General features: G+C 36.0%; 1 protein-coding gene across 2 annotated transcripts in view; it reads left to right on the top strand.

Annotated features, from left to right (window-relative positions):
* Positions 1-21345, top strand: part of TMEM50B (transmembrane protein 50B) — a 34270-nt gene extending 12925 nt beyond the window's left edge. The window contains exons 2-8 of one of the 2 annotated variants that reach the window (XM_064496976.1): positions 4623-4776; positions 6060-6199; positions 8381-8493; positions 9926-9993; positions 13815-13907; positions 16705-16762; positions 19874-21345. In XM_064496976.1, coding sequence (XP_064353046.1) covers positions 6101-6199; positions 8381-8493; positions 9926-9993; positions 13815-13907; positions 16705-16762; positions 19874-19919 — 477 coding nt within the window. In that variant the 5' untranslated portion in view covers positions 4623-4776; positions 6060-6100 and the 3' untranslated portion in view covers positions 19920-21345. The remainder of the gene's footprint in view (positions 1-4622; positions 4777-6059; positions 6200-8380; positions 8494-9925; positions 9994-13814; positions 13908-16704; positions 16763-19873) is intronic. The other variant, XM_031459138.2, reaches the window with a different exon arrangement.
* The last annotated feature ends 1635 nt before the right edge of the window (positions 21346-22980 follow it).

Here is a 22980-nt window from a genome sequence, read left to right as displayed (position 1 = left end):
CCTGCTTTTTTTCATTTAGTATTAGTCATTACTATTTCTCATGCCATTAAATATTTTTCAAAAATAGATTTTTAAATGTGTGCATGAAGTAAACTGTTTAACTTAAACATTTATTCTATTTTTTAACATTCAGATTTTCTCTAAGTAGTCTTTGCCTTCATTTAGTCTCCAAAGTCCTGTTATCTTATGTTAAATATTGTGTACTTGTTTCCACTTTAATCCAGGGGATCAGTGTTTGTATTGTCGGTTTGCATTAAATCAAGACTGTGTCATGATAAAATATGCTTCTTTTTGGGAAAATATCAATAATAAAACCCATATGAAAGTCAGTCTTCTCAGTTCAGAATGTTAGTTGTTAATATACTAGCTGTCACTTTCCTCGTAAATGTTTACCAGTAGTGGCTGTCTTGGTGCCTTTGCTCTTGTTATCCTAACCTTATTCTGTTTGTTTCCCATTACAAACTCAGTGAAACTCCAAATCCATTATGAAGTCCACATTAATCTGCAGTGTAACCTGGCCCTTAACTGTCTCTCTTTATATTTATTGCAAGTCACTTCCTCCACTAACTTACTATATCCTGATTCTCTTTGGTACCAGCTCATTCTACCTTGCTAGTATCAAAGGGACTTGGCTTTGTATATAATCGTTCCTGTCCCTGCTCTACCTCTTTTGCTTCTCCTTAATATAATTAACTTCATTCAGATTTTAAATTTCACTGTGTTTAAAAATTTTAGCAAATGTTGCCTCTTCAGAGAGGCTTTCCCTGACCATTCTAAAATAGATGTCCCTTTTGTTTTTTATTAGGATCCCGTGCATTTTCTTTTCTTCATAGTAACAATTTGTATTACTTGTTTTGATGTTTCCCTTGACCCATCAGCTGAAGCCCAAGGAGGGAGAAGACCATGATATTCCAGAAGTCAGTATTTGGAAATAGCTGTACATTCAGCCTTCGGTATCCTTGGGTTCTACATCCATGGATTCAGCCAACTTGGGATTGAAAATATTCAGGAAAAAAATATTCCAGAATGTTCCAAAAAGCAAAACTTGAATCTGCCAAGTCCTGGCAACTATTTACATAGCATTTACATTGTATTAGGTATTTTAAGTTCTATATCTAGAGATGATAATTGTGGTATATGGGAGGATGTGCATAGGTTATATGCAAATACTATGCCATTTTATATAAGGGACTTGAGGATCCACATGTTTTGGTATCCATTGGGGGTCCTGGAACCAATCCCCTGCAGATACTGAGGGACAACTGTATATTTTCTGTTTATAGAACTGTTTATAAATAGAACTTTTTATAGAATAGTTTATAGAACTGTTATAAAATAGATATTTTATAACAGGGAGTAAGATTTTTGTTTTAACCTTCAGACGTCTCAAATTCACAACCTTCCCTAAACTTGCTTTTAACCAGTTAATATTTAATCTTTGATAACAATTCATCTCCATATCTGCAGAAATATCTTGATAAAATGTGCCTATAGTACATACTGAGTAAGGCTTTAATGCAGCTAAAGCATATCTGAATGATGACATTTAAAAAAATGTTTGTGGCCAAAGTTTACATACTGTAAAATACACAGTTCTTAAGTATACACTTCAGTAACTTTTGATAAATGTATGTACCTGCATTATCACTATCACAACCAAGGTATGGAACATTTCCATCACCCCTAAATTTTCCTTGTAGTTAGTCCTCAACCCCTACAGGCAACCACTGCTCTGATTTCTGGAACTGTAGATTAGTTTTGCCTCTTAAGCTTCATTTAAATGGAATCATACAGGATATATTCTTTTGTGTCTGCCTTCTTTCATGTAAATCAGGTTTTTGAGATTTTCTTTTTTCTGCATGGTTATATGTATCAGTTCATTCTTTTCTGTTGCTGAATAGTATTCCATTGTGTGATTCACTCATAATTTGCTTATCCATTCTTCTGTTGATGAACATTTAGGTTGTTTCAGTTTGGAGCTAATATGAATAAAACTGCCGTAAACTTTCTTGTACAAGTCTTTTTTGATGTGTGAATATGTGCTTTTACTTCCTTGGTAAATACTTAGGAATGGAATTGCTGGGTTCTAGGGAGGTTTATTTTTTAACTTTAGTAAAGAACTGCCACCAGAAATGTATGTGATTTCCACTTGTTCTACAACCAACAGTCTTTTTAATTTTAGCTATTCTAGTGGATATGTGATGATATTTCTTTAATTTGTGTTTCCCTGATGACTAATGATTTTGAATACCTTTTCATGTGCTTTTTTTTTTTTTCATTGTCTTTTTAAGTCTTTTGCCCATTTCAGGTCTTGTGCACACTTTTTATTGCTTATATTTTATCTTTTTATTACTCATCTTTTGGAGTTCCTTCTACTTGTAGGTACGAATCTTTTATCAGGTATTTGTTTTGCAGATGTTGTCTCCCAGTCTGTGTTTCTAGTGTTTGGACCTTCTGTGGTATATTTATTGTCCTTCTTTTCAGGTTAACAACTGGACTCATTACTTTAAATTTAGAAGTGTTTCACCTAAATCCGTATTTAAGCATATTATTTGAAAATGTAACTGATATACTACTTAGAAATAAGTTATCTTTGTGGACATCCTACACAGTGTTATAATTTTTGCTGTAAATAGTTGTCTTTTAAATAAAGAGAAGGAAATAAAACAGTCATCTGTATTTACCCACATATTGATCATTTCTGGTATTCTCCATTCCTTCCAGTAGATCTGAGATTAATCTGGTGTCATTTCCCTTCAGCCTGAAGAATTTCCTTTAGCATTTTTTTAGTGCAAATCTGATGATGAATTATCTTAGTTTTGGTTTACCTGAAAATATTTTTACTTTATCCTAATTAAAAAAAGCTTTATTGCTGTAATGGAAAAGAATGTGTATATATATATGTGTGTGTGTGTAACTGAATCACTTTACTGTATACCTGAAACTGACATTATCAGTCAACTACATTTCAATAAAAAATAAAAATTAAAAAAGGCAAAAAAGCTTTATTGAGATACAGTAAATGTATAACATTCACTGGTTTTAAGTGTACAGTTCAGTAATTTTTAGTATATTTGCAGAGTTGTGCAGTAATCACCAGAGTCTAATTTTAGAACCCTGTGCCTGTTAGCCCTCATTCCCTATTGCATCACTAGACAACCTCTTATTTACTTTATGTCTATAAATTTACCTCATTTGGACATTTCATATAAATGAAATGTACAATATGTGGTCTTTTGTCTTTCACTTAGCATAATGTTTTTGAGGTTCATCTATGTTGTAGCATGTATCAGTCCTTTGTTCCTTTTTATTGCTGAATTTGTATTCCATTGTATGGTAGCCCACATTTATTTATTCATTCGTCAATTGATATATGTTGGATTGCTATACTCCTTGGTTATTATGATTATTGCTGCTATGAACATCTGTGTACAAGTTTTTGGGTAGACATATGTTTTCATTTCTCTTGGGTAGATTAGAGTAGAATTGCCATCACCCTCACTTTTGAAGAATATATTCACTGGTTATAGAATTTGGGATTGTTTTTAAAAGTACTTCAAAAATTGTCCTTCCACTGTCTTCTGGCCTCCATTGTTTCTGATGAGAAGTCATTTATCATGCATTTTGTTCTACTACCCCTGTATGTAATGTGTTGATTTTTTTCCCTCTAAAGTTGCTGCTTCTTGTTCTTGTTCTTCTTCTTTTTTTTTTTTTTTTTAATCTCTGGCTTTCAGCAGTTTGATTATGATGTTTTCCTTGTATCTATCCTCCTTGGAGTTTTGCTGAGCTTCCTGGATTTGCAGATTAATATTTTTCACCAAATTTGGTAAATTATCAGCCATTATTTCTTCAAATTGTTTTTCATTTTTCTGGGATCCAATTAAATATATATTAGACCAGTTACTAGTGTTCCTAAGTTTGTTGAGGCTTTATTCATTCTTCCCCCAGTTTAAAAAAAAAACCCTCTTCTCTCGATTGGATAATTTCTTTTGATCTTTCTTCAAGTTTCCTATCCTTTTCTTCTAGTGGCTCTAATCTCCTAGTAAACCCATCTAGTTAATTTTAAATTTCAAATATTATAATTTTGAGTTCTAAAATTTATGTTAAAAATTTGTTTCTTTTTCTCTGTTGAGATTCTCTATGAGTTCAGTTACTTTGACCATGTTCCTTTAAAAATGTGTTTATACTGGCTACTTTAAAGTCCTTGTCTGCTAATTTCAATATCTGAGTCATTTTGGGGTCTGTTTCTATTGACTTTTTTTTTTCTCCTTGAGGGTCACATTTTTCTTTTTTCTGTGAATAGTAATTTTTTTTTTAACTATACACAACCCTTGAACAACACAGGGTTAGGAATGCCAACCCTCTGTGCAGTCAGAAATTCATGTTTAACTTTACAGTTGATCCTCCATATCTGTTGTTCTGCATCCTCTGATTCAGCCAACTGTAGATTGTGTAGTACTGTAGAACGTACTTAGTGAAAAAAATCCGCATGTAAGTGGACCTGCATAGTTCAAACCTGTATTGTTTGAGGGTCAACTGTAGTGGATATTGTGGATGATATGTTATAGACACTTTGGATTCAGTTATCTTCATCTGAAGAGTGTTACTTTTTGTTCTAACAGCTGTTAAAACACTGGCTGATCACCCTGAAATTGTGGAGATTTGGCTTTACACTTTGATAGAGTACATCTGGAAATCTTCAGGGTGTTTACTGATTTCTGCATTGGTGGGACTCAGATTCCAAAATGTCTTGCAGGGGGCATCACCTGAAATCTGGTTAGTTCTTTCAGCCTTCTAGCTATTTTTTTCCTGCAGAGGTCCTTGGAGTCTCCTCTATGCACGTGCTGTTAAGGGGTTATCTGTAAGGTATTTAAGAGAGTTTATATTAAAGTGTTTGGCGCTCCCTCCTGTGACTTACACCTCTCCAAGATTTCTCCTTCAATTTCCAGCTGCTCTTGTTAATCCTGAACTTCATCCTCTGATACCTCAAGCCAAAAAAGACTGACTTTGCTCAAGTTCTAGCTATTCTGCACCACAGGGATTCACTTGGCTGGGAGTTGGAGGTTAAGGGATTCTTCTGGGGAAAAGCTGTATAAAAGTGGATCTTATTCATTGTGTTCTCTTTCAAGGGTCAAATCCCCTCCAGTTTCTGCTTGCTTTTCAGCACTCTTCTGTGCTTTCAAATAGTTTTCTTTCTGAAATTTAAGATGTTCCTGAATCATCACATCTGAATATACTATTTGGAAAATTCCACAGCATGTTGTACTTTTATGGTTCTTTATGCATGTGATTTTTATCCTTCCAGTTATCTATTGCAGTAACTCCAAAATGTAGTAGTTTAAATAGCCATTTTATTATGCTTATGATTTCTGTAGGTCAGGAATTTGGGCAGTGCATAGTCAGCATGACAGGTTTCTATTCTGTATATCTGGGACCTCATTGGGGAAGGCTTGAAGTGTGGGGTTAATGCTAATAGATGGATCAGCAGTCACCCAGAAGTGTTTACTCACACATCTGGCAGTTGATGGCTGGCTGTCGGCTGGGCCCCCACCTGAAACTGTGGGCCCAAACACCTATACATGGTCTCCTCATAGCACTGTGGCCTTGGATTTTTTACAAAGCAACTCAGGACACAAGTATTGTGTTCCAGAGAACCAGCTATAAGCTGCATTGTTTTTTATTATCTAGTCTCAGAAGTTGTCTGGCAAAAGTTATATAGCATCACTTTCTCTGCTTTATTGGTCAACCAGCCTTTTTTATTGGCCTAAATTCAAAGGGAGAGACATAGATCCACCTCTCAATGCGAGAAGTGTCAAAGAATTTGCAGACATGTTTTACAACTACCACACTCATTTAATAAACAGTAAGCTCCCTCTGTGTCCTAGCACAGTCTTACGTACATCTCTATAGACATTCATTGACGTATTGAATTTTTCTTCTTCAGTGTAGTAGAGTTAGACCTAAAGTAAATTTGTTTAAATCTTTATGAAAGGAGTAAGGTATTTTACTTCTTAAAAACATTTCCTTAGATTGATTATTTTTTGTCTTTTTACTTGTAGATTATAGTATTTAATGAAAAATCCATGCTTAAGGGGTGAAAATGGCAGGCTTCCTAGATAATTTCCGTTGGCCAGAATGTGAATGTATTGATTGGAGTGAAAGAAGAAATGCGGTGGCTTCTGTGGTAGCAGGTATATTGGTAAGTGAAAAAGCCAGGTTGGTGACATTATGCCTCATCTTTTGCCCTGAAGAAAAATTTTATATATATATTTTTTTTTTTATTGAAGTATAGTCAGTTTACAGTGTTGTATCAATTTCAGGTGTACAGCATAATGCCCTGAAAATTAATCCTGATTCCTTTGAACTGTGAATACCTGTGATAATACAATTTTTGTAAGCAGTAGCATTTTTAAGTCAATTACATAATATGTATAATTCCTTTAAGGTTCTCAAAGACTCAGAATTTGATGTAACTAATGTTGTGACTCATCGAAGTCCGGGATGTGTAGACAGCAGTAACAATCTCAGGCCGCATTAGAACTGAAGCCCTGAGGTGCTCTAGGGAAGGGTTGCCATCTCCATTCCCTGGCTGCAGGACAGGCAGGAAGTGAGAGGAAGAAATTTGTTCACAAACTATTGCTTAATTTTCCTCCCAACATTTTTTTTTCTTCTTTTAACTTTTTATTATTGAAAATGTCAAACATATAAACAAAAATAGAGACAATAGTATAAAGAGTCCCTTCTTATCCCCTGCACTTATCATTGAGCTTCAAAAAAAAATCAGATCACGTCTAATCTTTTAGTGTTCCATCAGCCATTCCCTGCCCCTACTACATTTTTGAAGCAAATTTCAGTATCTGTTACACTTAATTTAAACTCATCTTTTTCATGCTCAAAACTACAATGAGGTATCACTTCACATAGGTCAGAATGGCCATCATCAAAAGATCTACAAATAATAAATGCTGGAGAGGGTGTGGAGAAAAGGGAACCCTCCTACACTGTTTGTGAGAATGTAAATTGGTATAGCTATTTTCGAGAACAGTTTGGAGGTTCCTTAAAAACTAAAAATAGACTGACCATATGATCCAGCAGTCCCACTCCTGGGCATATATCCAAAAGAAACTCTAATTTCGAAAAGATACGTGCACCCCAGTGTTCATAGCAGCATTATTTACAATGGCCAGGACATGGAAGTAACCTTAATGTCCACTGACAGATGAATGAATAAAGAAGATGTGGTACATATATACAAGGGAATACTACTCAGCCACAAAAAGAATAAAATAATGCTATTTGCAGCAACATGGATGGTCCTAGAAGATATCATACTAAGTAAAGTAGGTCAGACAAAGAAAATATTACGTGATGTCACTTATATGTGGAATCTAAGTTGAACTTACTTACAAAACAGAAATAGACTCACAGACATAGAAAACAAACTTACGGTTACCAAAGGGGAAGGAAGTGGGGAATAAATCTGGGATTAGCAGATACAGACCACTATATATAAAACAGATAAATAACAAGGTCCTACTGTGTAGCACAGGAACTATATTAAATATCTTCAGGTAAACTATAATTGAAGAGAATAAAAAATTAAAGATAGATAAATTCATCTTTTCAGTATATAGTTCTATACCTGAAGTCTAGTAGAAAAAATTGAATAAATAAAGCAGAGTAAGAACTAAAAATAATTATGAAGCAGTCTGCATGCAGAATTCTTTTATCTGTTTGTTAGTTTTTCTTGCTCTTTATGGTTGTCTCGTCTGCACTTAATTTGTCTGTGAAATTCTTAGTAACTTGTGTGCTTTAAGTCTATTCAGCCTAGTTTACCTAGAAACATTACATTTTACTAACTCATGTTTAGTCAGTTTTACAGTATTTAATCAATTAAATAATTAAATAAAACTATACCGAGCTTAGATATTTTTTGGAGACATGGCATCTCATTTGTGGAAGCAAAAATGCTTGGGCACATTAAAAAGAAATATTCATATTCTTTTGAATATGAACGAGAGAATGAAACACATGAGATAATCAAGGAGCTGGTTAGTTGGAGGTTAGTTAAGAGAGCTTTGGTTGCATGTAATTTTATGGTGGATGAAAGAAGGAGATAATTCGTTCCTAGATAGTAAAATTTTCATTTTGCATTGAGAGCAGAACTTCAGAATCTTACAGAGATTTCATTATATTCACCTCATATGCTATAGAGAATAAGTAAACAAGGGATTCTCATTTTTCGTATTTCAATATCTAAAAGTAGGCATATTTTATGTTTCAGTTACATGGTCCATAGAAAAAGGGTAATGTTAAGGAACAGGTATCATGCTAAGCCAAAGTGTCAGTGGTACTTTAATGACATGGATTCTTTCTCAAGTTTTTTACAGGTTGGTGGATAATGATTGACGCAGCCGTGGTATATCCTAAGCCAGAACAGCTGAACCATGCCTTTCACACATGTGGTGTTTTTTCCACATTGGCTTTCTTCATGTAAGTATGAAGGTAATTCTCAATGCAAGGTTATTTTTCTATAAACATTTTTGCCTCAAAGTTTAATACTATCTGGAATAACTTTTTAACTTAATTAATAGATTCTTTTTTAACATAAATATATGTGTGTATATATTCCCACTTTATTAAGATTTTTAAATCAAGAATGAGTGTTGAATTTAGTCAGATAATCTTTTTATCATGTATAGAGATTATCTTGTGATGTTTGTCCTTATATTTGTTTAACTGACTAATTACTATGGTTGTTTCTGTTTTGTTTTGGAGGAAGGTAATTAGGTATATTTATTTATTTTTTTGATGGAGGTTCTGGGGATCGAACCCAGGACCTTGTGCATGCTAAGCATGCACTGTACCACTGAACTATACCCTCTCCCCAATTACTATGTTTTATAGGTCCTAAGATTATTTTTATATTTTATTATCTCTGAACATCAGGATGCTTTTTGTAGTCAGTGGTATCTCATCATTACAAAAGATAGTATTTTTTTCCTTCTTGTCAGTATAAAAAAATAATGGTGCATCTTAAAAATTAATGGCATCTTAGCTGTAACAAAATATGTTATATTTCTAGATTTTTTAGTAGTGATTCATCCTGGAGCATTCTAACACACTTACCTTTTACCATGGAGTATTATATTTTTTAAATGTGATACTTGACTGTGTTTGCCAATATTTGGGGAAGGGCAGGATTGGCTTTACATGAGATTGATACATGGCTTTTCTCTTTTATTAAATCATTTTCAGGTTTATCTACTATTTCACTTCATAAAAATTTGGAAGCTTTTCATGGATATCTTTTAATAATTAAAAAAATGTTAAATGTTAAGATTACATAATTTTCTTAAATGTTAGGGGTTTTAAAAAAGGAACTGTAGAAGACAGAACTACTTATATTCATTCAGGATGCTAAGAAAAGACAATTCCTTCTACAAAGCACCTTGTTATAACAAAAATGGAAAGAGAAGCTGAACAAAGTGGACCTGTTTCTTATATATAGACCAGTGTTCTCTGAATTTGAGAAATGGATCAGAGAAAATCACTTGACTTTTAACACCAAGAGAAACTTTTAAACCCTGATTATAACAAGAACCTTAAAATGAGATACCTCACAGTGAGTCATTCATGTATAAATGTGAAACAGGCAAAGAAGTCAGAAAATTGACCCCTCTTTTATAATCACTGGAGACAAGTGATAGTAATCTCTTAAAATTAAGTGTGTTTTCTGGGTGTACTTTAGAAAAATAAAACTAACGTAACATTTCTACCCACTAGGATATTTAAGTTAAAAGATACGTTCAGTTATTCAGATACTGACTTTGGTTAGGAAATGTTTCCCTTCTAAATGGTATGTAAATATCTGTGAATATTTTAGCAGCATGAAAGCTTATTAGATGATTTTGTATTGTTCTAGGATAAATGCTGTGTCCAATGCTCAGGTGAGAGGTGACAGCTATGAAAGCGGCTGTTTAGGAAGAACAGGTAAATGCACTTTTGAGTTGTTAATGTGTGCTGGCTAAAAAAGAGAGATTTATCAGCAGAAAAAGCAAAGCCCATAGTGAGTCTTTATTTAGGAATGGTAATGATTATATAGGATTTTTTAAAATTTACTTTTAAGAAAAATTTTTTGTGTTATCTAAATCATTAAGAAAATTAAAGTTACTGTCAGAAGTTTCTATTTTTTGTCGTGTTATATGCCCATAATATGTAGGTAAAATGTTACCATTCAAATAGATGGATCTTGGGCTCCAGGTTATTCCTCCAGTGCTAATGATGGATTTATTTTTATCCCAAATATTGACCAATAATATTAGTTACAAGATGGCTGACCATGATTACTAACAACAAAGTATGCATGCATTAAGAGATCAAAACTAGGACTGCAGTGTTTTTCACATTCAGTTGTGATCACCTGAGTTAACACCAACAGACTACAACGAAAGTATTTAGAAGAAACACGCTGTTTGTCTGCATATACATTTTTTTTTGAATTTGAACTCTTTTGAATTGTCATTTAGTAGTATTTTCTCTTATTCAGGTTATAACACATTCTGTTAGAATTCCAGTAGTTTTGTTTTCTGTGGAATTTCCATGCCATACATGAAAAGCACAATGCTAGATGTCCTATCTCCAACCTTTGAGGACTAGGGAGGGTGATTTGTGTTATGGTCGGAAATTTGGACTAGGTGGGAGGGGAATTTTGAAGGATGATTAAGAATAATAGCAAGTACTTGTGGAGTACTTAGTGTGTGCCTGAGACTGGCTTGAATGCTTGACATGTATTAACTCAGTTAATTGTCACAGTAGTCCTATGAGGTAGGTACTCTTGTCCTCAGTTTTAGATGAAGAACTAAGGCACAGAGAACTTAAATAACTTGTCCAAAGTCATAAAGCAAATAAGTGGTGGGGCCAGGACCTGAGCACTGACAGTCTGGTTCCAGATCCCATGCTTTTAGCTACCGTTCTGTGATCGTCTCTAATCAGGAACCATTTCGTCTCTTTGTCTGTAGTACTGTGTGTGTGTGTGTGTGTGTGTGTGTGTGTGTATTTTTTTGGTCAGTATAATTGAGGATAATTTGTATGAAATATAAAATAAAACTCACCAACTTTTAAAGTATACAGTTTAACAGGTTTTGACAAATGTATACAGCAAGGTAACTACTACTACAATCATGATATAGGATATTTCTGTTACTCCAGGAGGTTCCCTCTTACCCCTTGTAGTTAATCCTGTTACCCCACCTCCTGGCCCCCACTGATCTGCTTTCTATCAGTGTAGTTTTGCCTTTTCTAGAATCTATAAATGGAATCATAGAGCAAGTATCATGAGACTTTAAACCAAATAAAGGAGCCAAAGAGCTTAGCTTTAAAAAAAAATTTTTTTTAATGTAAAAACGCTTAACATGAGATCTACTCTCAACACAATTTCAAGTGCATGATACACTATTGCTAACCGTAGGCACAATACTGTACAGCAGACCTCTGGAACTTACTCATCTTGTAATAGCTGAAACTGTTTACCCGCTGAACAGCAATTCCCCAGTTCCCACTCCGTGGCCACTGTTACACTCTCTGTTTCTGTGAGTTTGACTCTTTTAGATTCCTCACATAAAGGGAATGGGCCTTGAAAAAAGGAAATCCTGCCATATGTGACAACAGAAAAAAGGAAATCCTGCCATATGTGACAACACAGATGAACCTGGAGGACATTATGCTGGGTGAAATAAGCCAGTTACAGGGGGGACAGATTAGCTTTCTTTTGTTCCTGATGCTTTAATTGCTGATGCAGATCTTATAATTTCACTTCCATTGGGATCGTTGAAGAATTGGAGATGATGCGGATAGTGACAAATGACAGACAAACCTAAGTTAAAAGTGCGTTTGTGTGTGTGTGCATGAGCGTGCGTGCATACACATGCATGCATGTCTTGTGCCCCAGTAATGTCAGAAATGGTTGAGAGTAAAAAATAAGAAAGCATGTATTGGCAAGTGAAAATGTACATAGAGCACATAATAATTTATTTGATCATTTTTCTTTAAAGAATATTCCTCAGACATTGCTGTGGATTATGTTACTATTATCTTATTTTCTGTAGAAAATTTCACTGTAACTTAACGAAAGCTTTTTAGCTTAAAGGTAGAGCTTGTATTTGCCTTGGGTCTGTCTGGTTCCAAAGCCCATAGTTTTTACTCTTAGTAAGTGACTGTTATATTTTCTTCCATGATTATTCCCTACCCAATTAAAATTCACAATACAGTTTATATTTATATGTAGTGCCTTAGGTGCAATTTCTGTCTAATGCTTCAAAATTTAAGGGCAAACTGTCTTCTAGGCTTGCTCAGATGTTGCCACACTAAGCTTCCATGCTACCTAAATGGTTTATTTGTAATTTAGCCCCATTTAATTCCCAGAGGAATTTGCAGGAAAGTATTATCAAAGTAATAATACACTACAAATGGAACTGTTAAATAAGAAAGCTATAAAAAGGAACAGATACTAGGTAGAAAAAAGATCATGTACTTAGAATCTAGGATAAGATGGATCCTCTTAATTGTTCATTAACGTTGGCCATGAGCTTCCTTGCAGTCAAAGCAAAAAAGGGAAAATGTTATAGTTTATTTTTTGCTAAAGGAAAACATACTCATTTTTCAAGGGAAGTTTTTTTCTTATTTAATTCTATTAGAACGTTTTTGTGTGGTCATATATAAAGGACATGAAGGAAGATAATTACAAGAATTTGTGATAGTTCCTTTCATTCACTTTAGATAAAAGCTGTGATTGAATTTGGAGGATGTCTTTCTCGAAGGAACTAAACATTACTGTGTATTTCTGGGGACCTGCTTAGTATTATAATAAAATTTAGATAATCTAGGGACCCATTTCTCTCAAATATCAGCTGTTCTTACTGTGCTGAGCTTTGAGCTTCCTGCATATCTGGTGCCTAAAATATATGAATTTTTGTTCACCTAGTAATAGAATATCTGCAGTTGCGGCAAACTTAGCTTTCTCTTATGGAAACTGGCTCAGATTTTATTTTCAATTCAGGGAAGCTTTATTCCCCTTCCACAGGGCGACAGGCTGTCAATATACCTGTGATCAGGGTTTGGCACAAATGCTAACCTTCTTTCCTAAAAATGTGTTGAATCTACTCAAGTGTCTGGATGATCACTTTATTGAGATTCTATTGTGTAAATTCTAGAATTCTATACAGTAGAGGTTTGAAGAGATGCTTTTGTCCTTGATCTTTTCAAGGGCATGTGGTACAGATTGCCTGCCTCAGCCATAAGAGACTGAATACATGGCTGCTGTTAGCACCATATTGAGTAGTGGCATGATATTAACATTGATGAAAAAGGGGCATATGTTTCTTATTCATTTGCAGTCTTTCATTCCTGTGTGGTAATGGCTATCTGAAATATATTTGCTATTTCTAATAGAACAATTACCTTGATAATATATACAACAGGGTAATTTTTCAGTTAGGGTTTAATTAATCAGCTTAGTCAAATAATTACTTATGAAGCTTGCCTAGTTTAGTTTATTCAACTGTTAGCCAGCAGAATAGTAACTTACCTCTTTTCCATTTCCAAGTGTGGCTTAACACCTTTTAGTTAATTTCTTTTTTTTTTTTATCTTAATTCAGTTAATTGTTATAGCAGGTATATGTAAATACATGACTGTTTTGATAGGCATAACATATGTTAGGTTAACCGTGTTCTGGTATTATGTATTGTTAAGACAAAGAGCTGCAGAATGCAGAAATGAGCAAAGTCATACAACCTATTCTTCATTCTTCACACAGGTGCTCGAGTTTGGCTCTTCATTGGTTTCATGTTGATGTTTGGGTCACTTATTGCTTCTATGTGGATTCTTTTTGGCGCGTATGTTACCCAAAGTAAGTATTTATTCCTCCTTTATTTCATAGGAGAGATTCCGATGTCTTTTATATTTGGCTTAGTGTGTTAACCCCACCTGGAGTAAAATTTAGTTTAATTATTCAGTTAGCATGGAGATAAAACTCTATGCAAAGGTTTATAAGTTGTTTAATAAAACTTGGTAGGGTCATTGAGTGCAGTGGGATAACCATGTTAGGAAATCCAGGCCACTGACAGAGACCAGGTAACTCAGCCATCTCTGGAGGTTCTGATTTCCTTCCTTCCGGCTCTATGCTAGAGACCTGTTTACTGACTGGTGGTAAAAGTGAGAAGCCTGTACAGATCCACAGCCCCTTCTACACTGTTCTAAAATCCATAAAGTGCTGAAGGTCGAGTTTTTCATAACCAGTTTGGCAGCAAAACCTGGCCTCAATTGACCCGGGGCTCTTTATGGTCTTTATTTCATATGATAAGTATTCACATATTTTCTTAGAGGAATGTGGTTGTATTTGATTATGGGATGCTCGTCCAAACTCAGTTGGGGGTGCTATGTGATATTATACCCTTTGTTACCATTCTTAAATCTGAAAAATTCTGAGTTCCAAAACATGCCTTGCCCCAAGGGTTTCAAGGCAAGGCGTTATGAACCCTAGTATCTTTTGTTCTATTAATACCTCTTCTCTCCAACCCCAGCGTGTAATTGTTCAGTGCTAGGTACAAGGGGGAGTTTTTTTAAGGGTAAGACTGAAGGTGTGTGTAGCCTTCATGCAGAAACTTGCTACAGTGGAGAGAGCTCTCTGTGCACCATTCTGAGCTTTGCAACTGTTCCAGTCACAACAGCTTTCCATCCAGGGTGGGGCTGAAAAGCAGAAGTGGAGGAATCAGAAGACGCTGTTGCACTGGCTCTCTCCCTTCACGCCACAGACGTGAATCAGTTTCAGATAACAGTTTACTCGCCTTCTGATACCTCTGTCTCTGGAATCTTTGTCACTCTGCTTAACTGTCACATCTCTTTGTCCTGATTCACAGTTGGCCTTTTACTATCTTGATATGATGAGTATAAGATCTTTGGAACACCTTTGTCTTTTGTACAAAATAAGTCAGTACAAGAGGACAGTCGTTGGCTAATGTTTAGTACCACTCATCATATATATCTAAAATATATTATTTTAGTTAATTAAAAATACTAACGGAGCAGACAGTTCTAGTATGAAGCTCATTTGAAAGTGCTTTTTTAAAAACAGCTTTATTAAGATATAATATGCATGTCATGTAAATCACCCATTTAAAGTGTACAGTTCAATGCTTGGTATAGTCACAGAGTTGTGCTACCATCACCATAATCCAACTTTAGAACACTTTTATTACCCCAAAAAGAAACTTCTTACCCATTAGCTATCACTCCTCATTACCCTTTGCCAGCCCTAGGCAACAACTAATCTACTTTCTGTAGATTTGCCTGTTTCTAAATGGAATCATATCGGGAAGGACATTTTAAGCTCATTTTATCCCTGACTCTAAGAAGGGTGGGTTGCTGTTATTAGTTTCCTTGGAAAGTCTGCATACGTACATGAAGCAACATGTGAAACTTTCTAGTTTCCATTATGAAATCAGGAATAAATGATCATTCCTGAAAGGTATGTAGGGAAGTATTAAGTTTGTAAAGGTTATACACGCATTGGTTGATCTTAATCTTTGAAGAACTAGTACATATTGAGGAATTTCTCAATTACGGGTCTCATCTTCATATTTCTACAGCATTGCTCATTATATACACTTTTCAGTTTGTAAACTGAATATACTTAGAGCATTTCTAACAAGTATTTCAAATCTTTTGCTGTGCAGATTTTCTGGAATCATAACAGCAGCTAGTGTTTACATAGCACTTTATGGGCCGCGTACTGTTCTAGGCACTATGCATAGTCCACATTTATCGCGCTCTGGGGCAGGTGCTATTACAATGTCCGTTTTACCAGTGAGGAAACTAAGGCATAATGAGGTGAAATAATCTGCCCATGGTCATACGTTTAGTCAGTGGTAGAGTTAGGATTCAGATCCAGGGTGTATGACTCAAACTTGGAGCTTTTAAGCATGCAGCTCTATTGTTTGCTGTGTGATATCCAAAGCTACAAATTGAGCATTTCTTCATCCTATCTAGTATTTTTAAACAACATTTATAGTTTTATTAACTATCCATAAAAATATAAGTCATTTCCAGTTTTTTCTTTTTCTTCCTATGAAGATAGTACCTGTCTCCCCAGGAGAACATGATGATAAATTACAATTCTTTTTATATATGTCAGATTTGCACAATAAAATTCCTGAATTCATGAAAGAAAATAAATGAACAGACTCTTAAATCATCAAGAATTTAATTTGTAGGGGGAAGATACAGCTCAGTAGTAGAGTGCGTGCTTAGCATGCACAAGGTCCAGGGTTCAATCCCCAGTACCTTTGTTAAAAAATTGTTTTAATGTGTACCTGTGTGACATTGTGTATTTCTGTATTGGCCACAGGACACGGAGGTATGAGCTGCTGCTTCCTTAGCAGTTTCCATGCAGCTCAAACCATAGCAACTACTTTAGATAAAAGGAGAACCTGATAAATTCATTGTCTTTTATCCGGAGTGACAGCAATCCTTTCTTTTGGGAGAATGAGACCGGCATTTTCTCATTTCAGTTTCTTCGTGGATTTCTTAGAGTTAATGAATAACCACAGCATTTTGTAGTGTACAGAGCATGTCATTGTGAATGGCACAAAGACTTCGTGACTGCCATTTGCCTTTTGTGATCTTCTGATCTGTTTTACTTTGTGCAGATACTGATGTTTATCCAGGACTAGCTGTGTTTTTTCAAAATGCACTTATATTTTTTAGGTAAGTTGCCTAATTTCTTACTTAGACCTATACTTTTACAGAAATGTCATCTTTATTGTAAGGGCAGCATGTGCAATGGGACATGTAAAATCCCTTGGATTAGTTACAATGTGTAGAACTTCTTTTAAAAGGTGAAAATTCTACAGTTGCATAGAAGCATACACAAGCGTTTAAGTGGGGCCCTGCTATGTGCCAAGACCTCAGCTGGATGTTACCAGCTGAGATCTTGTTACCTTTTACATGCCCATTTAATTATCTTAAGTATATAACCCAGATGGTGTTCCTGTTTTGTAGATGAGGAAATAAGACTCAGAGCATAATTTAAGGACACCTAGCTAGCAAATCCAGAACAGGGATTTGAACCCAGACTGCTGCTTCCATAACCTGTGTTTTATTAAGAAACCATATCATGTACCTTTAATAAAAAAAGAAACAAAGAAAGGAGTTAGAATTAATACATAGTATGCACATCATATATAAAACCTGGTTGGGGAATTAGATTTTTTGATTAGGTTTTTAAGATAACTTAAAAGTATAAAAATAAAACAATATTAAAAGTATTTTTGGGGGGCAGTCTTCTAAAAAGCTTCCAAAGTGAAGCCTGTATCCTATACTTTTCAGAATGAAATGTCTTCTAATGTAAAGATAGGTATTTTAGGCATCATTTATGAAAATTATATCCCCTACCCCCTACCCCACCCACAAAAGTATTAAGATCTAAGCATTGAAGAACTTTGTTTTGTCGCTGGTTTTAAGCAGTTTGATTATGATGTGCTATGGTGTAGTTTTCTTCAGATTTCTGCTTGGGGCTCATTGAGTTTCTTAGATCTGTGGATTTATAGTTATCATCAAATTGGGAATCTTTTCAGCCATTATTTCTTCAAATATTTTTTCTGCCCACCCTGCCCTTCTGGGATTCCAGTTACATGTGTATTAGACTGTTTGAAGTTGTCCCACAGCGCACTGATGCTTGCTTCTCGTTTTTGTCGTGTGTGTTTCACGTGGGATGGTTTCCATTGTTGTATCTGCAGGTTCACTAATCTCTGCTTCTGTCGTATCTCATACACTGTTACTCCCATCTGGTGTGTTTTTCATCTGAGACATTGTATTTTTCATCTATGTTAGTGTAATTTAGGTCTTTGTTTTTACATTCTCCACATCTCTCTCTAACATGCTTCCCTCTACCTCCTTGAACATATGAAGTATGTGTGTAACCATTTCAGTGTCCTTGCCTGATTGTGTCAATTCTGAGTCTGTTCCTATTGACTATTTTTATTTTCTTTCCATTTTGGGTCTCTTTTCCCCTATTTGTGTTCTTTGCATGCAGCTGGTTGGGGGCTGGACTTTTTGGTATTTCTTTAAACGTTTTTGAGCTTTGTTCTGGATGCAATCCAGTCACTGGGAAACAGCTTGATCCTTTTGAGTCTTGCTTTTAAGCTTCATAAGGCAGGACCAGAGCAGCTTTAGACGAGGGTTGCATGTCCCCCTTACTGAGGCAGTTACACTTCTGAGTACTCTTTCCGATGCTCCATGTATTCTGAGGCTTTCTACTCTGCTTTATGAGATTGTGAAGTCTTCCCAGCCCTGTGGGAGCTCTGGGAGTTGTTCTTTCCAAAGGTTCCTTCCCTTTTCTTGGGGAGTTTCCTCACATGCATCTACTATCAGTACTTGACAGAAGACTCAGGGGGGGACCCCTGCAGACCTCCGGGGCTCCCTGTCTCCGGCTCTCTGTACTCTGCCTTGCAGACTCTAGCCCTGGAACTCTCAACTGTTTCCTCAGCTCGCCGTGCTCTGCCTGGGTTTCCTCTTACTGCACTGTGGCCTGGACACTTTTGGTTTTGAAAGATGTTTGATGGTTTCTGCTATCTTGTGATTGTATTTCTTGGCAAGTGGCTGACAACCTTCTGGGAATACAGTGAGTTTTCATGAAGACATCTTAGGCACTGTTTAGAGATCAAATTTAAGTTCAGATTCAGCCCTTTATAGTGGTAGATGAGTCCATATAAATGATAGTTGGATGAACAGTGTAAAGGCCTGTGCTCACGTGGACAGTGACTGCCAACCACATCAACTGTGTGCTCTGCCCAGAGGCTGGCAAGTTATCCAGCCAGCTGTATACAGCTCCTGCTTCTCTGGCTGCTCTGCCTCTGTTTCCTTTGCAAGCTGATCCTCCACCCACTAACTTCTGGAGTTTCTTAAGGTTCTGTCCTAGGCCCCTTCTTGACTCATTCTCTCTCTCCGGGTGAGCTCCTTTATCTTGAGACTTCAGTTGTTGCCTACATGCCATTGAGGCACAGATGTCTGTCTCCACGGCTAAACCACGTGTCTGGATTCTTACTTATACCCTCTCAGGTGGCTGACGTTTTAAACCCAAGCCATCCAACATACCCACAACTCAACTCAGGGTCCCAGAGTGTCCCTCCTCCGCGCCTCTCCTCCTTCCCCTATACTTTGCCGAGGTGATTCCCACTCTTCTTTTAGATCTCAGTTCGGTCACCACTTCCTCAGGAAAACTGTCTTGCCCCCTCGAACTAGGTCAGATCCTTGTATTTCCCTCTCTTGGTGCCATGTGCTTTGCCTTTAGAGCATGTCTTTGAGTTGGGATTTGATTGTCTCCTTCATTGGACTCTTAGCTCCGTTAATGTGCACATTTGTCTTGTTTTGGTTCACAGTCACCTTTCTAGTGCTTAGGTAGGTGCCTGGTGCCTAGCCAGTACTTAGTTATGATAATTATTTGTTAAATGAATGAAGAATGGCAGCATGGTCTGTTTTAGGATTCTTCAGTTTTTGTAAGTCAGATACTGTAGAATCCTAGAGATGTGAGTGGCCCTAATGCCAATCACTATGAGAAGTGCCCCCTTTCCTTACAAGTATCCTATCTAATAACTTTCTAGACTTTAAGAAAGGATATTTAATTAAACTTAGCCATCAAGGTCAGCAAACGGCTTTAAAAAACAAGCAAATTCAGACCAACACCACCACAATCTTTAATTTTAGAAATTGATACAAAAGGGATCAGTGAGGTACCCAGCAAAACATATTTAGAAAATAAATTCTCTGTTGCTTGTTCTGTGTGATTTTTCCTCCTAATTTATTTTAATATCTTTCTAGCACTCTGATCTACAAATTTGGAAGAACTGAAGAGCTATGGACCTGAGATCACTTTTCAAATCACATTTTCCTTTTGTTATATTCTATTTGTAGATAAGTTTTTATCTCTCAATATAATTTACACATTGCCAAATGGAATAGATTGTACATTAAATGTTTTGTTTCTTTACACTTTTATGCTCTAAGTTTTGAGATAGTTTTATGAAATTTCTGTCCTTTTTTCATTGAATAGATTATTAATATGTACATAAGACTATATAGATGGGATGATGAGTGTCAGTTTTTTATTCTTAAAGACTTCAAGTTTAGTCTGTTCCCTGAGCCAGAGTTGTATCATCATGTCATTTTAGAGTTAACTACTTTGTCTCAGTATCTCTAATTTTCAAAGATGTGCAAAGAACACAGCTCCTTATAGCTGAAATAAGCATTGAGCCATTAAAAAGGGTATTTCAGCAAGTTTTAATTTATTTTGGCTTAAAAATGAGATTTTTTTAAAGGAAAAAAGTGTTTGTTCTTATGTATAAAAGAAGTGGACTTTTATATGAAGATTTTTTTAAATGCCTGAAGGACTAGTTTGAAAGCCTCTTTTAAAAACAATTCCTCTAATATGACTTGATTTGTGAAGGGACGATACTTGAGCAGATAGGCTCAGTTTTGTATGGCTGGTGCAAGGAGACCGTGAGGCAGCTCAGCAGCATGCTTCTTAAAAAAGCAGCTTAAACCGTCCATCCCCGGGGTTCTCTTTTGACAGCCTGCTATTATCTGATGTTACAAAATTCAGTATCAAGCAAGTTTGAGACAAGTGCACTTTGAAAGCATGAACCATATAACAAAAGGTGGAATAATTAGTTTCAAGATAAAGCACTTCTTCCCAAAGCGGATTATTACAACCTAGTGAAAAAGTAGGCATTTCATCCACTTACTTACTGACTGCAAGTCTCTCTTCGCTCTGGCGCTCAAGCTTTAGGGTGAACTCTTCCTGCAAAATACATGTTTAACCTGAAAGTTCATACTCCAGGCAGAAACTTCTGCTGAGTTTGGAACACTGTGTTTGCACTGTGTGTATTCCCGTGAGAGATTTCAAAGGGACCACTGGGTCTTTAGCTCTACTTTTCCTTTCCTTTGTTACACAGGTTTTGTGTTGCACTTTTTTTCTCCAGAGAGATTTTTCTAGAGCCTTTTGCTGTCAGACAGAATAATATCAACGGTATTATATGCAGCTTCTAATATAAGCCTTATTTTGCTTAACGTCTGTTCTCCCTGAGGACTTAGTGTGCACAGAGTATGAAGCGGCTGTGGAATGCTGTGCCTTTGTCTGGATACCGTCCTGTTCAGTTACTTCTTTCTCTGTTGTTTTTTTTCCTCAGAATGTCGGTAAACTCTGTCTTGCTTCCAACAGATTGTAAGACTAATTACTTGTTTCCATTCCCTTGTAACCTGTTGCAATAAATACTACTTCTCAAACGTTCTAATATTGTTAAATCTGTTGGAGAAAATGAACCATAAAATTTGGTTTGCTGTTCATTTTTCAGTTCTTCAAGTCGACCTGGTCAACTTTATTAAATAAGGAGAATTATACTCAGGTTTGTAAAATACTAACGGGAAGGCTAGGAAGGGCCTCCAGAAGGCTGACTACAGATAGTGGCTGGTTTTTCTACTCTTGACTCTGCCACAAATTTGTTTTTTAACTGTGAGCAAATCCCTTAATTTCCCTGTTTCCTCATTTTTAGGAAAAAAGGAGACAATTTTAGTATCCACTCTTAACAGACTTTGTGAGTTAGAATATCTGAGTCCCTCATAATCATTTAAAAATGAATGTGATTCCCATAATATAAAGGTTTCCCTATTACACAGACTCAGGGCTGTTGAATCTGAGTATCTTTTGGTGTTCATTGTGTAGACGAGTACTAACCAGAGCATTGTTTTATTGATTACACTGTTTCTAAGATCCTCATTGTATACTTTGTGTTATTGCCTCAGAGGCTAGGTTTTTCCATTATATACATTTTTGACATGTATCAACCTAATGAAGTAGCAGGATTTAAGACTCCGATCAATGCCATGTCACATTTGCTTCTTGAGCAAGAGCCCAGGAGTGTTTGACAGAGATGCTTGAGCTCAGGTTCTCTACATTTTTCTACAATGGGATGGTTTTCAATCATAATGTCAACTCGGGACCCCCCCCCCATTGCTCCATTTTATACTTAATTACCCCATATCTGATAATCTCTGCCGATCTTAGAGATTTATCCAAGTTTTTTCCTGTACTCTCCTGTCATCACACTCTCATTTTGATTCTGTTTAAAGTTTATAAAAGCTTGAGGCTAGTGTTTGACATTTTAAATCTCAAATAACAACCTGTTAAATCCTGAGAGAGAAACATCTAATGCTAATTTTATTCTGCTCTAAACAATTAGACACATTTTGTTTTTAACAGCCTGTGCTGTTATTTCAGAGCAGTCTCTTCACGGTATCATCTGTTCAGACTGGAAGGACTGAAGTAGGAACTACTTGAAGTAGAAATTATTACTTTGGTCCCTTTGCTGATCATTTTTCTTATTTCTTTGACTGAAAACAAAGGAATAGCCTAAAGTGATTGATAGGCTCAGTGCTTTTCCGAAGAATTACTGAGGAAAATCAACATGCTCACTTAATCCTGGAGGAGTTCTTTACCTTGAGGGAATTGTGGCACAAATTTTGTTTTCACAACCCACCCCCATTTCCCTAAAAATAGTCTTTATTATATTTGCATTTTATTAAAAACAAAGTTTATATTTACAGCCTGGTTCTTCGATATCTAAAGACAGTATCACTTTTCTTACCCTCCTCTCCCCTCAGCTGCATCATGACCAAGCCCCAGATGTTTTCCCCACCTCTTCTGTTCCCTGCCCTGATACCTTAGGCTTTTGAGCTTTCCGAATACAATCAATTCCCGTTGTTCGCAATAGGTAGGTTCTTTGGAGCCTCCCCACCCTGAATTAGCGAATTCTGAATCATTGCTCCTGGGGGACACGCTGGGTTAGGTGAGCCTTCGGCCACAATGTTTTCCTCAGCCATCAATACATAAGGTCGCTTCATGTGTGTTTCTGTTTAAAAACACCTCATTT

Source organism: Camelus dromedarius, chromosome 2, assembly GCF_036321535.1.
Source record: "Camelus dromedarius isolate mCamDro1 chromosome 2, mCamDro1.pat, whole genome shotgun sequence".
Classification (NCBI taxonomy): Eukaryota; Metazoa; Chordata; class Mammalia; order Artiodactyla; family Camelidae; genus Camelus; species Camelus dromedarius.
The sequence above is the reverse complement of the archived record's forward strand: the minus strand, read 5'-3'. Positions and strand labels throughout refer to the sequence as shown.